The sequence below is a fragment of the Monodelphis domestica genome, chromosome 1, assembly GCF_027887165.1.
Source record: "Monodelphis domestica isolate mMonDom1 chromosome 1, mMonDom1.pri, whole genome shotgun sequence".
NCBI classification, from domain to species: domain Eukaryota; kingdom Metazoa; phylum Chordata; class Mammalia; order Didelphimorphia; family Didelphidae; genus Monodelphis; species Monodelphis domestica.
Window position 1 is genome coordinate 263,186,475 of NC_077227.1, and position 14,858 is coordinate 263,201,332.

The 14,858-nt window shown below is 33.7% G+C and overlaps 1 protein-coding gene across 2 annotated transcripts in view; it reads right to left on the reverse strand.

Annotated features, from left to right (window-relative positions):
* FANCM (FA complementation group M) overlaps positions 1–14,858 on the reverse strand; it is a 92,542-nt gene that overhangs the window by 71,292 nt on the left and 6,392 nt on the right. For both annotated transcript variants that reach the window (XM_007472922.3, XM_007472923.3), the window contains exons 5-9: positions 12,261–12,392; positions 7,142–7,274; positions 6,146–6,247; positions 4,418–4,504; positions 1,429–1,607 (exon numbers count right to left, since the gene is read on the reverse strand). In XM_007472922.3, coding sequence (XP_007472984.2) covers positions 1,429–1,607; positions 4,418–4,504; positions 6,146–6,247; positions 7,142–7,274; positions 12,261–12,392 — 633 coding nt within the window. The remainder of the gene's footprint in view (positions 1–1,428; positions 1,608–4,417; positions 4,505–6,145; positions 6,248–7,141; positions 7,275–12,260; positions 12,393–14,858) is intronic.

Sequence of the window (14,858 nt, forward strand, 5' to 3'; positions counted from 1 at the left end):
AGATTTGGTAATGAGGTATCCCAAAGAACAAGACAAAAGCAACAAACTCATTTTGACTAGAGAAACAAAGTATGAATGGGTTATTGGAAATACATCTTCAATCTGAAAAAATAATTCCAATACTACATTTAACAATAAGGGTAATACAGATTTTCATTCTTGGTATATCTCAGAGCAGGGATAATTGTTGGAGAAAGTAATGAAGGCTAGAAGGACTGGAGGTATTAAATGAGGGTGAAGAATAGGTACAGGAAGAGTAAAATATAGGGAGAGGTGGAATGATATGAGGTTATATAAGGTTAAATAGTGAAATGTCAGTTCTAATTAGAGAAGTGGAATACTTGTGGGTAATGGTTAAGATCTAAGATATGATTATCTCTTTATGTGGCTGACGTGGAGTAAAAGAATAAGACAGAGACATGAGAGGACTGAGGAATTTGGAAAAGTGTAAGGGAATATCTACATCAACATTAAAGTCCCCTAGCACTAGAGCAAGAGTAAGGGAGGGGAGGAAGATGGTGAGCCAAGTGTTGAACTTCTTGAGAAAGGAGGGAGAATGATGTGGGGGCTCAGTATTCTACAAGTACCATAACTGTAACTGGGTAGAAAATGTTAATTGTATAAACATCAACAGAGGAAAGGCTGAGTGAAGGAAACAAAGGACAAATCTGGAATTAGGGAGCAAAGAGTATTTTGACTCTCCCCCAAGGACTAATAACAGAATGGGATGAGGAAAAATACAGCCAATTCTAAGAGAGGATAGAGAGGAATGCTGTATTGTTACAGAACAGTTAGGTCTCAGCAGAGGCCAACAAATGGAAAGAGAATGAAAGAAAGAAGTCCAGGATAAAGGGGTTTGTTCACTTTAGAATAAGAATAACCCAGATTCAACTGCCTACCAGCACTGGAAGGGGGAAAGGAAGGGAGGGAATTAAGTTCAATCACATAACTTAGGAAAACTTGTGTGGAAATTTCTTATTACATGTAATTGGTAAAAATAAAAAAGTAAAAACAAAATAAAAGGTACTATATAAAGAGCTAGACTGGTTCTGTGTCTATTCCTTCACCTGGGAAGGCTAGCAATGGTAAGAAGGAGCAGAGAAGTTGTCAATGGTTCTATTACCAGCATCCTCCACACCTTCCCATAACCAGCAGAGGGTGCTGGTAGGAAGCCCTGTCTGGGTCTGGATTCAGCCTGGGGCCTGCAGAATACAGGTGGTCTTGCTCTACTCCTTTGTGTGGCTGGTAGAGGAAAAAAGTGAAGAAGAGAATGGAAATATCTATAAGGGTTACAAAGAATACTAGCTTCAGTTCACATTCATTATGCCTTTCATTGTATGGGAAAGGCTTAAATTACATAGCATATCTCCCAGAAATAAAAATTTTGGATGCTAATGATTCTAAAAAGAGCATCAGACTCCTAATTACCTCAAGTTGTTCCTTTTGTGTTAAACCTTTTGTGCTTTTCCCTGAAGCATGGCCAACAAAAGTCATCACTCTGACCTCTGGTTGCTTTTGAAGCATTTCTGCAATTTCTTGAACACTGTCTCGAAATGATGAAAATATCATAACTCTGGTATCACATTTTTTTTCAGATGTATTTTGATCTATTTAACAGAAAATACATTTTCAAGTTAAACAAATAAAAAAGAACATGCAACTAAACATGTGGATTAGGTAAAAAGGTCAAAAGGTATAGTTTTAATCCAAAATATTTCTTTCAAAAACACGAATATAAATACATTTGAGATATGAGACCTCTTCTGATAGGTAGTCTATAAAATTTTTTCCCCAATTTTCTGCTTTCCTTCTGGTCTTGGCAGCACTTATTTTCTTGTACAAAAACGTTTTGATTTAATGTACTCAAAATGATCTATTTTACATTTCACAATCCTCTCCATCTCTTGTTTTTTTTTCCTATTATCCATAAATTTCTCTTCTTTTTTTTCCTCTTATTCATAAATTTGATAGATAGTATTTTCCCTATTCTTCTATTTTACTTATGGTATCTCCTGTTATGTCTGGATTATGTATCCATTTTGATTTTATCTTCGCGAGTGGTGTAAGATATTGTTCTATACATAGTTTCTGCCAAACTAGTTTGCAGATATTCCAGTAATTTTTACCAATGATTTCTTAAATCACCAAAAACTTGGATTTATGATCTTGTCAAGTACAAGATTACTATAATCTTTTGCTGTTGTTTGTTGTATGCCTGTTCTGTTCCAATGATCTACTTTTCTATTTCTTAATCATACAGATAGTTTTGATAATTATGGCTTTATAAAATAAAATTTAGAATTTGCACATGTATAATCTATATCAAATTGCTAGCCTTTTCAAAGAAAAGAATTTGGAATTTAAAACTTTTCAAAAGAATGTTAAAAACTTTTGTTTACATGTAATTCAAGAAAAAATAAAATTAAAATTAAATGTAAAAACAACAAAAAGATCCAGCCATTCTGGAGGGCAATTTGGAACTATGCACAAAGGGCGATAAAAGAATGTCTACCCTTTGATCCAGCCATAGCACTGCTGGGTTTGTACCCCAAAGAGATAATGGACAAAAAGACTTGTACAAAAATATTCATAGCTGCGCTCTTTGTGGTGGCCAAAAATTGGAAAATGAGGGGATGCCCATCAATTGGGGAATGGCTGAACAAATTGTGGTATATGTTGGTGATGGAATACTATTGTGCTCAAAGGAATAATAAAGTGGAGGATTTCCATGTGAACTGGAACAACCTCCAGGAAGTGATGCAGAGCGAGAGGAGCAGAACCAGGAGAACATTGTACACAGAGACAAACACACTGTGGTATCATCGAACGTAATGGACTTCTCCATTAGTGGTGGTGTAATGTCCCTGCACAATCTGCAGGGATCAAGGAGAAAAAAACACTATCCAAAAGCAGAGGACAAACTGAGGGAATAGAAACACCAAGGAAAAGCAACTGCCTGACTACAATGGCTGAGGGGACATGACAGAGGAAAGACTCGGAGCGAACACTCTGATGCAAATACTAACAACATGGCAATGGGTTCAAGTCAAGAACACATATGATACCAGTGGAATCACACGTCGGCCACGGGGGGTGGGAGGGAGGAAAAGAAAATGATCTTTGTCTTTAATGAAAAATGCATGGAAATGATCAAATAAAATACTATAAAATTAAAAAAAAAAAACAACAAAAAGAATCTAGGTGCTATGCCTCTTGGTGCATATATGTTTAGCACTGATATTTTTTTTTAATCCTTATCTTCTGTCTTAGAATCAATATTATGTATTGGTTCCAAGGCAGAAGAGCAGTAAGGACTAGGCAATGGAGGTTAAGCGACTTGCCCAGGATCACAAAGCTAGGAAATATCTGAGGTCAAATTTGAACCTTGGACCTCCAGTCTCTAGGCCTACCTCTCAATCCACTGAGTCACCTAGCTACCCCACTGATATTGTTTTAATTAGGTCTATATGTGCTATTGCTCTGATTGATATGATTGCTGCCCCTGCCTTTTTTACATCAGCTAGAGCATAAAAGATTCTGTTTCAGTTCCTTATGTAACTCTTTCTGTTTTTCTTGTAATTGGTGGATTCTGGTTTCTCATCAATTGTTATCCTTTTCCTTTTTATGATGAATTCATTCCATTCAAATTCAGTTATGATTGCTAACTTTGTTTTCTTCTATTTTATTCTCTTATACTTTTCCTTCTTTGTTTCCCCCCACTTCTTCCTTTATGTCTGTTTGACTTCTGACTACTACCACCTTTAATCTACCATTACTCATATCTACCCTGTCCCCATTACCCTTAACACTTTTCTTTCCTTTTATAACCAGTTGGATAAGATGCATTTCTTTACCCAACTGTGTATACATTTGTATTATTCCCTCTTTTAAGCCAGTCAGAATAAAGTGAGGTTCAATTATTATCCATGCTCCTCACTACTCCCTCCTGGTCTTGTAAACTTTTTTTGCTTACTCCTTTCATGTGAGATAACTTTCCCCATTCTTTTTCTCCTTTCCTTCCTTTCCTGGTCTTCTTCTTTCCCATCTATTCCATTTCAAATAAAAAAGAATTATTCCTAAAACCTCAGTATAATCAGACTCCCTCTATAAGCCTTGATGATGATAAAACTCCCAGGGGTTACATGTATCATTTTGTCATATAAAAATGTAAACGAGTTTAACTTTTAGTTTCTTATGATTTCTCATTCATTTTAACTTTTCTTGATTTCTGGTTGATTATCAAATTGTCTACTCAGCTGTAAGATTAAAATTAATATCCAATAACTCCAAGTATTATGTAAGATTTATTAATAATCACTTGAAGTAGAAGAAACAAAAGGACAAAAGTAAAAGCCTGAGTAAAACCTGCTTTCCCAGGCAAGATCAGGGGAAAAAGAGGACATAGCATATAACATACCTTTCCAGGTTCTGAAGTGTTCAACTACAACTTCTTCTAATTTTTTTAACTTTGGATGGCTATAGATAAATTTTTTATCATTGGGTCCTGGAAAAAAATTTTTAAGGAATATTTGTCATGCCAAGTATCACAATGTATATACTTTTAAGTTCTTAAGGCTTTGATACTTTTCCGAGCCAATATATTGAGACTTGCAGTTACTTAATTTTAAAAATAATTTTGATAGTTATTCCACATTGTATGCTTTTAGAAATAAAAGTAAAAAACTAAGCTTTGAGTTTTGTTTTAAAACTTTATAATTCTGAGAAACTAAGATGTTTCAAGAAAAGGTTGCACCAGATGTCCTTATGGTTCCTACCAACTCTTTTTTTTTTTTAAACCCTTACCTTCCATATTGGAATCGATACTGTGTATTGATGCCAAGGCAGAAGAGTAGTAAGGGCTGGGCAATGGGGGTTAAGTGACTTGCCCAGGATCACACTGCTGGGAAGTGTCTGAGGCCAGATTTGAACTTAGGACCTCCTATCTCTAGGCCTGGCTCTCAAGAGACTGAGCTACCCAGCTGCCCTCTTGAACTCTTAAGATTTGATGAAATTATCAAACTAGCAAAAGATATGCAACACAAAGAGCACACAAAATAATGAGAATAGGCAAACACAGATGATTTTTACTTATCCTAAATATGAGCAATTTAAACTTTATAAAACCATTTTGTTTTAGAAATGACTAACCATAAACAGGAAAACTATAAGTACTTAATAAGTCTACTGCAGGATAAAAATGTGTAAATAAATACAAAGATTAACTGTAAAACATTCTAATATTTGAATGAGATAGTTAAATGTGCTATTCTCAGAATGATCATTCAGCCCACACACACCCCTCTAATATTCTCAAAGTAAAGCATTCGGCTTATATACCCAACTAAGAATGGAATATGTAAAACCAGTCTGCTTTAGTTTCAAGGACTTTAATTATTTACCTATAAGATTTAGGGGCAGGCTAGGAGTCTTGGGAGTATGAAAGGTGGATGAAAGATGAAAAGCCCTTATCCAAGGGCAATTCAAGTCACATAGCACTCAGCCAGTTGCCTCCTTAACTCTTCTCACCCTTGAAAATGTTATTTTCTTGCTATTTTCTGATTGGGCTAGACATTGTGCCTAGATTGTAAATCCTGGTGCCCAGATAAGTGGGGCTGGTCAGAGGAGGGAGAGGGGAAGTCTCCCATCAGAAATCTATTCAATATCTGTATTTGCACTCAGGCAATTGCACTTGCCACTAGGATATTTGTCTTTCCTCATGAAGAAAAGAAATAAGACTTTTGTGTCTTCTACTCTTACTTTCTGACTCCAGGTTGGTTGGTTTTTTATTTAAGTAAGTGGGGCACTTATGCTCACTTTTATCTCACACCTATTAATTAAAAACTCAGTTTAATATGAAGGAAAGAATATATTAAGTTAAATTAGAAGAACTAGTTTTGAAGCCTGGTTTGAACTGAACTATACAATTCTGAGCAATTACTTAATTTTTCCTCACTTAATTAATCAATAAAATGGAGTTAATGCCTATCCTACCTACCTTACAGAGTTGTTTGAGACTCAAACAATAGTTACCAAAAAATGTTTTATAAGCTACAAAAAAATAACATTCAATACAAAGAATTATAAATGTTAGTATTTTGAGACAAGAGAAAAACAATTTTTAATATTAAAGATAGATTCAACAGACCTATTTGGTTAGGATGCCTATCTGAAAACATTTTTCCTAGGAGCTCAAAGAGTTCCATGAATTGTTCATTCCTGCTAAGTTCATTTCTGGTTCGAGTCATACCTGCAAAAATCAGGAAAAATATTTTCCATACAAATTATAAATTTTCTTAACAATTTTTAATTAATTTTAAAACTTAACTATTAAGTGTTTCCTATATCCTCTACCAATGAAGATCTACAACTGCTATGCACCTTTTAGTCATAGATGCCAAAGATGGCACATTTAGCACTCTCTGTGGGCATGTGGCCACCCTCCCTGCCCCACCCCTCCAAATTACTAGAAAATTACTAGAAAGACAGAGGGACTCAGACAGAGCTGCTCCCTTCCCCCTCTCCATTGTGCCTAAGGACCTTTTTTTCACATCCCCTGCCCCTCTCTCCAGTAGCCCAAGCACACAGGGGTAAGGTGGGCGAGTCACAGAGGCAAAGCTGGAGGGAAGTGAAGCATTCAGTCCACTGGGAACACTCCTCACTTCACACACCCAGCAGCCCAATGGGAGCACTTCCTCCCTCCTTTATGTGAGGTGTGGGGGGCGGGGCATTGGGTCAGAAGGAAAGGCCCAGCACAAGGTCTCTGGAAGGGGATGAGAATGTCACTTGGTCTTAGGAGTGAGGTGGGGTTGGGGCCTGGCACTCCATCTCTAAAAGGTCCACTATCACTGCACTATGCCATGCTGTTTCTCAAAAAGTATAAATTAAATGTTAATAATTCACTCAAATTTGGCATAGGAGTCACATGAAAATTATCAACAATTAAAATGCTTAAGGCTTTCCAGGTCTGTGTGCCTATATGTCATTAATAAATAACTTTTTTTTTGGAAGACTTTATCAAGATGACCCATTACAGCATATCATTCCTTTATTTTGCAAATGTCATAAAGTACCTTAGAATGTTTGTTTTCTTAAATCATATTTAAATAACAAAAATTTTACATATAAAATATTTTTAACTTACTTTTAGTTCCATCCATAATCCCACAAAGGAAGATATACAAGGATCTCATTCCCATTTGTTGTAGTAATTCATAACCATGATATAAACTAATACAAATAGCAAAATCTCCTTCAATAATGCCTTGTTGTCCACCCTAAGAAAACAATAACCTATCACATTAAATGAAATAAAGCAAATTTGACCAATATTCCATAATGAAGTTGTAATCATGATGGAATAATACCAAAATCAAATGACTGATCAAAAAAATCTGGCAAATGAACCAAACTGGACTGAGAAAATTGTCATCAGATACGGTGATTAAGAGATCATTGGAATTGTAATGTACTCTAAGAAACAATGAGAAAGATGATTTAAGAAAGCCTAGAAAGACCTGCACAAACTGATGCAAAATAAAGTGAGCAGAACCAGGAGAACATTGTACACAGTATCAGCATGATGAATGTTTATAATGAATATTTATGAATGACTTAGCTATTCCTAGCAATAGAAAGCCAAGAAAATCCCCAAAGACTCATGATGAAAAATGTCATCTGCCTCCAGAGAAAGAACTGATGGAGTCTAAATGGAGAAAAAGACATACTATATTTCAATTTATTTCCTCACTTTTATTTGTCTGAGTTTTTTTTTTTTCACAAAAGCCCTAATATAGAAAAATGTTTTGCACTACTACTCATGTAAAATCTATATCAGATTACTTGCTATCTCAGGGAAGGGGGGAAAAGGGAGAAAGAGAGGAAGGGTGAATTTGGCTTAAACTTAAAAAAGATTTTTTTAAGTTACATGTTTTTTTCATGTAATTGAAGAAAAAAATGTTTTAAGAAGTTTAAAGTTTTATAAATTCATTAATATGTTTGTAGATATGTAAGTAAATCTATAAATTAATTTAGTGAGTATCACAATTTTTATTATATTGATCCAACCCACTCATAAATATCAAATATCCCTTGGGTAAATAAGATGTTTCTTTATTTCTGTCAAAAAAACAGATCATTGGTAACTCTCTGGAGAGAAAAGTTTCAACTACATGAAGTCAGAAATCAGACTGCAGAAACTTAAGAGTGAGAGAAAATGTAATGGAAGCACCAATTATAAAATAATCCATCTGTTCAATCTTCATACTCCTTCGTGACCTCTGCAGTTTTTTTACAGTCAAATTATCTTCTCCTTGACACTAAATGTATTTACTAAATAATTTAAATTTATTTATCTAAAGCAATTAGATAAAAGTAAATTAAAACAAAACTGAGGAACCATCTCACAGCAGATTAGCTAAATTGACCAAAAAAAAAAGACAAATAGTGGAGGGACTGTGGGAAAATAAGTATTCTAATGCACTGATGTAGGAATACTGAACTGGTCCAACTGTTTGGGAAAGTAATTTGGAACTATGCCCCCAAAAATAAAACTGTCCATATCAACAATGATGTATACCCGAAAGAGATCAAAGATAAAGGAACCAAACACAGAGACAGAGACGCAGAGAAAGGGGCTTTTTTTATGGTTGCAAAAAATTGTGAACTGAAAGGAAATCCATCAATTGGAAAATGACTAAACATGTTTTAAGGTTGTAACGGAATACTATTGTGCTGTAAGAAATGAAAAAAGGGATGGTTTCAGAAATATCTAGGAAGACATTAATTGATACAAAGTAAAATCAGAATTAGAACAATTTATATAATAAAAAAATATTATAAATATAATCAGTTTTCAATGGCTTGTAACTTTGATCAACCACAATTTTCAAAGGACTTTTGATAAAAAATTTTATCCACCTCCAGATGCAGAGTTGATGGATTCAGAATGTAAAGACTATTTTCTTTCCTTTCTTTTGGACATGACTAGTACAGACATTTGTTTTGCATGAAATTTTTTAGCAATTGGTTTAAATTTTCTTTCTTAATGGGTGAGGAAAAGAGAAGAGGGAAAAAGAAAATCCAGAACTTAAGATAAAAATAAAGAAAATCAAGATATATAAATTTACAGGGGTTCTTGCCTTTGCTCTTGTAATATTTTAATAACTATATTTCAATACAATCGGTTTCATTTTAAAAACATTATTCTAAAAATGGTGTCATAGGCTCCACCACACTGCCAATACAATCCATGACATCAAAAAGTTGACGAGCTCCTTATATAAAGGAGTTCTTTGACATTATTATATGCTACTACGTACACTGTGCTAAGTACTGAAGATAGAAATATAGGCAATCAAGGCTGTCTCTGCCGTCAAGGACCTTACATTTTAATGGAAAAATCACATTTCTAATTCTCAACTGCAAACACATTTCTGACTTTGGTAAGATTCTCCCTCTCTCCTCCCACCAAAAAAAAAAAGTAAAGAAAGCTCAGTGCTTTCTTTGTTCTTGTAGGTTCCTTTACTTCCTTTTATTATAATATACGTTATGTAAATATATACATTATCTTATATAAATATACATTATTTTAGTAACTGTATTTTTGTTAAGTTCTTATTTAGATTTGCATCAATACATATAAATGACTAAAAAGGAATTGATACCCAAAATAAGTAAGGAGAATAAAAGAGCACTTAGATGCCCCTAATGAATCCAAACTGCAGAATCCAGAAAAACTATTTCTACAGATCATGAAAGAAGTGGCAAATATGACTGCTTATCCATTGTCAGTGATACCTGAAAATATGGAAAATGAGAGAGATACCTGAAAATATGGAAAATGAGAGAGATACCACTAGACTAGAAATGTTCTGATTTTCAAAAAAGGGAAGAGAACCAAATTTACAAACTATAGGACAATGAGCTTTACTCTGATTCCTGGGAAAATTCTAAAACAAATAATGAAAGAGATGTCTGTTGAATATTCTTTGTTTAACTGAAAACAAGAAGCCTCTTGAGTAGTAAAGTAATTAAATGAGCTAGCAGAGTCATGTGGAGAAAAGTGCACATGAGCTATACAGCTACATGTTTACTCCTGGAATCCAAAAGAACCACTGCTTGTCTTATCTGAGATCCAATTCCTCTAATCAGAGAAGTTCAGGAAAGGGTCACCACAAAGAGCATAAACTGAAGGAAAGGACAGGAAATGGGACCCTTTTTCTTGGAACCAGGGACTCAGGAAGATGCATGGTCTGCCTCTGGGCTTGCGAAGGAGGTGGTTGAAAGAGCTACCTGGCAACATGTGGCTCATGCTTCTCTTTCTCTCTGTTTCTCTCTCTCTCTTGCCTGCTTTTTGCTATTTCATAAATAATAATTATAAAATTAAGATACGGTCTCAAGAAAAATTTTAATCATAACATATCCAAAAGGATCTTGACAGGCTAGGGGTATAACTTGAGTAAAAACAATTCAATTCCACAACTATAAGATGGACAAGGCACAGACAAAAAGCAGTGGTAGTGCAATATAAGTTCAATAAGTTAGTGTTGACATTATATGGCAAATAGCATATAATCTTGGGCTACATTGAGAAGTATAGCTTCCAAAAATAATAGTGATGACCTTCCTGGACTCTATCCTTATCAGACCACATCTGAAGTATCATGTTCAATTCTGTGCCCTCTGATTTAAGAAGGAAAATTATAAATTGGAGAGAGTTCAGACAAAGGCAACCAAGATATGAACAACGTTGAGTTCATGATATATGACAATCAGTTGACTGGAAATAATTAACTTAGAGAAAACACTCAATACATAAAAGCTGGGTTCAAGTACTTGAAGGACTGCCACAATGGAGGAAGGATTAAATTCGTTCTGTTTGACTTCAATGGGCAGAACCAAGAGCAATGTCTGCATGTTGAAAAGAGACAAATTTAAGTTTGGTATAAGAAAAAAATTCCTAATAATTAAAACTGTCCAAAAATTGAATGGCATATCTTAAGAAGTGATGTCCTAAGAGGTCTTCAAGGTCAATCGGCAACCATTGTTGGGTGTGTTAGAGTGGAGATTCGTTGGACTAAATGGTTTGTTGAGCCCCCATACAAATTTCAAATTCTTTAATACTGTGATTTTCTACATTTCATTCAATTCCCCTTACCCATTAGTTCTTACTGCATAGTGGCCTATTACATTCATATACCACATTTCATGTGGCCCTAACACTATCAATGGATATACTCACCCATTCCATATCACCACAAAAAGTGCTGCTATGAATATTTCAGTATTAATTGGATTAAAGCACATTTGTTTAGGGAAAAGGTCTTCAATATACCAAGTAATCTATTAACTCTCAGCTATAGGTAGTCTTTTCATTGATACAGATTACAACTCATACATACCTTCCCATTCTACATAACTTTTGTCAATGTCATCACATCAATTTACAACATAGTTTTCTTCAACATATCCTCATAAGGATACTAACAGAAGACAATGATTGTAAATTGGTTATTTTACAAACCATACATTTTCTGGATGAAATTCTTAAACTTGCTTCCCTACATTAATGTGTTATAGTCTAACACACCCATCAGAAATCTATGCATTATGATCATCAACTTCAATTTCTTAAATATTCAGGAATTACAAGAGACTGGTGTTCTATGACTCAGAGCCACATGGTATCATCAGAAAAACACTGATGTTAAAAAGAGGAACTTGGGAGTTATTAAAAAAAACTTTTCCATTTTCCAAATGCAATCTAGTCTGTTCTCCCTATGCCTATTCAATTTTGGGGACAAAGCAGTATTCATTTGAAACATATATCTTATATTGCATAATGAATATACTCTGGATTTTGGCCATCTGAATGTCTCCTTCTTTACACATATACATATACAAACACAGATATGTACTCAGAGGGACATACTTTGACAGGCAGACTATATCTTTACTAGTACAAAATTGCTTGAAAGATGTAAAATATAACATCCTAATGTACTTAGACTGACTATTCAAAAGCACTGATTCAGTAATGAAAGATAAGAGATTGAATTCAACTGAACTGAGAACATTTGAACATTTTAGTTTTATCTTGTATATCTACATACAGATATCTTCTGTAGCGATTTAAATTCTAAATCATTACCTGATGGGGTGATTTTTATAGCCAAAAAAAATATGCCTATACATACATTATCCTGCCATTAAGGGGGGGGAAAATCAATTATTCATTTTATAAATTATTTTAAAACACTTACCAGAATGTGAGAAGATAACTTTTTCCTAAATAGATCTCTTGCTAAAATTATCTGAAATTTTGTAAGGTTAGGTATATCCTGTCGCATCAGAACATTAACTCTAATCAAGCGACTAGCAAATGTTTCTAAAATCTGTAAATTAAAAAAAAATTTAAATAAAGACATTTACCAAATATAATTTAGATACATTACCTCATTTTCATATATGCTCATGAATTTCCTGATTCTAAGGGTGGTTCCATTTAAATGTAATAGGATACAACTAAAACAAACATTTAAAATTTTTAAGTAAACACAGAAAACAAGTGTGACTATAGTTAAATAAACTAGAAAGGCAAATACTAGCCTGTTAAATTTATTATATAGGCCCCACCCCAAAAAAGTCTCTTGCCTTTTTGAACTCCCCTATTACATCACCATATCTCAAATTACTTAGGCTTGGAACCTACTTAGGTCCTCCTCAATTCCTAACTTTCTCTCACTAGGAAAAGAATAAAAATATTTAGAGTAGCATATTTTGCTTTAATCAAGTACTGGAAACAAAGTGGATGATCACTATTTGGAAATGTCTAAACAAATCTTGATATGAGTATAATGAATATTAATGCATTATAAGAAATGACAAAGAGAAATCAAGAAATCCAGGAAGACTTGTAGAAAATGATACTGAATGAAATAAGCAGAAGCAGGACAACTTATACAACAATACTATTCTTCAAAGATGTTTGCATTTACACCAGAAATCTGATTAACTGAATAACTAGTCATGACTTCAGAAGACTGAAGCATACCTCTCACCCTTTGTCAAGAGAAATGATTACAGTTAGAGGACTGAGGTATAAATAAACATATCTGACATAATCAATATGCTGATTTTTTTTTCACTTAATTATACTTATCTTCTTATAAGGGGATATCTTATATATACTTATCTTCTATCAGGGAATAGGGAAGCGAGTTAGTGGGAAGGGACTGAAATAAGGAAAAAAAAGGAAGTTTGAAAAAAAATCTATTTGTTTATTAAACTTAATAAACACCTAAAAAATTTTAAGTACATAATGTTCAGTTTCATATATAATCCTTTTTATGTTTACATATTAGAATTTGTGTTTTTAATCATTTTTAAATCCTTAATAAAAAATTTTCATATCCAAACAGTAAATAAAAAAACCAGTGAAGGTGGTACATATCAGATTAAGAAATATATCTATGGGGCAGTAAAATGGCTCAGTGGATAGAGTCAGGCCTGGAGACAGGAGGTTTAAATCTGACCTCCTAGGTATCTGAACCTGAGCAAGTCATTTAACCCAAATTGCCTAGCCCTTGCCACTCTTTTTTCTTAGAACTGACACTAAAACAGAAGGATTTTTTTTTAAAAGAAATATATATCCTCCTCATATCAAAGACAAAAGACTATTAGGACAGATTATTTGTCAAATGTAATACTGTATCTGTATCAGTATATTAGTATTTAACTGCATAAAAATAATCTAACGCTGCTCTCTCTTATAGAAATAGCAAGAAGTTATAATTTCTCAGTGCTCTAGTCTGAAATCTTTCATATTCTTCTGAACAAAAGAAATTTCGTCAGTGCTTAATCAAATGCCAAGAAGACGATGTCCTGGCCTAAAATACTTTTGTAACATCCTTTAGTTGCTAAAGGGAAACTAGATCAAAGTTGAGGGAAGAACTCTAATCTCCCTAAAAAATTATGGTGAAGCCCTTAGACTGATCCAGTTAAAAGCAGTCCTCCTTACCTCATCCTGGACCAGACTGAATGGTTTAGGAAAATGATCCTCTACATAGTTTAAGTTATTAATGCTCTATTTGATAAATCAATGATTTTTATCTAAACTTTATAACTTTGCTTAATCTTGACTGTCGAATTTTGGTTTTTGTCTCTAAATACTATATATTTCTTTTTAAAGGAAGACCTTGCCTGGAAGATAATTTCAATTAGCAGTGGTAAATACAATTTAAATCACCTTCTAAGTAGCACTATTTATTAATATGCTAATGCATAAAATGTTAAATTTTAAACTGAAAATAGTGCATTCAAGTTTTCCTATCACAATTGTTTATATTTATTACAAAGAATGATACAATGTGAAAGGAAATAGAAGGAATTTGGTTTTTTGCAGAAGTGACTGTTATTAAAAAAAAGAATAAAACCCATTTATTATTTTTAAGAATATTTTTTCATAGTTATATGATTCATGATTTCTCCCCTTTTCTCCCCCATACCAGAGCTGACAAGCAATTCCACTGGGTGATACATGTATCATTGTTCAAAATCTATTTCCATGTTATTCTTCTTTGCAGTAGAGTGATCTTTTAACATCAAAACCCTAATCATATCCACATTGAACTACCTGATTGATCATATGTTTTTCTTCTGCATAAAATCCATTTTTAAAAGAAAATGAATCCTTTCCAAAAGTCACGACAGTTTATATCTAACTATAGTCAGAGAACTTCATTCATGATTCCTGGGGATTTGCTACATTTGCTCTGTGACAATTTGTCCCCTTCACTATTTACAATACACCAACATAATCCAGAAGCACATTAATGAAAAATAAGACTCCCTTCCTCCTT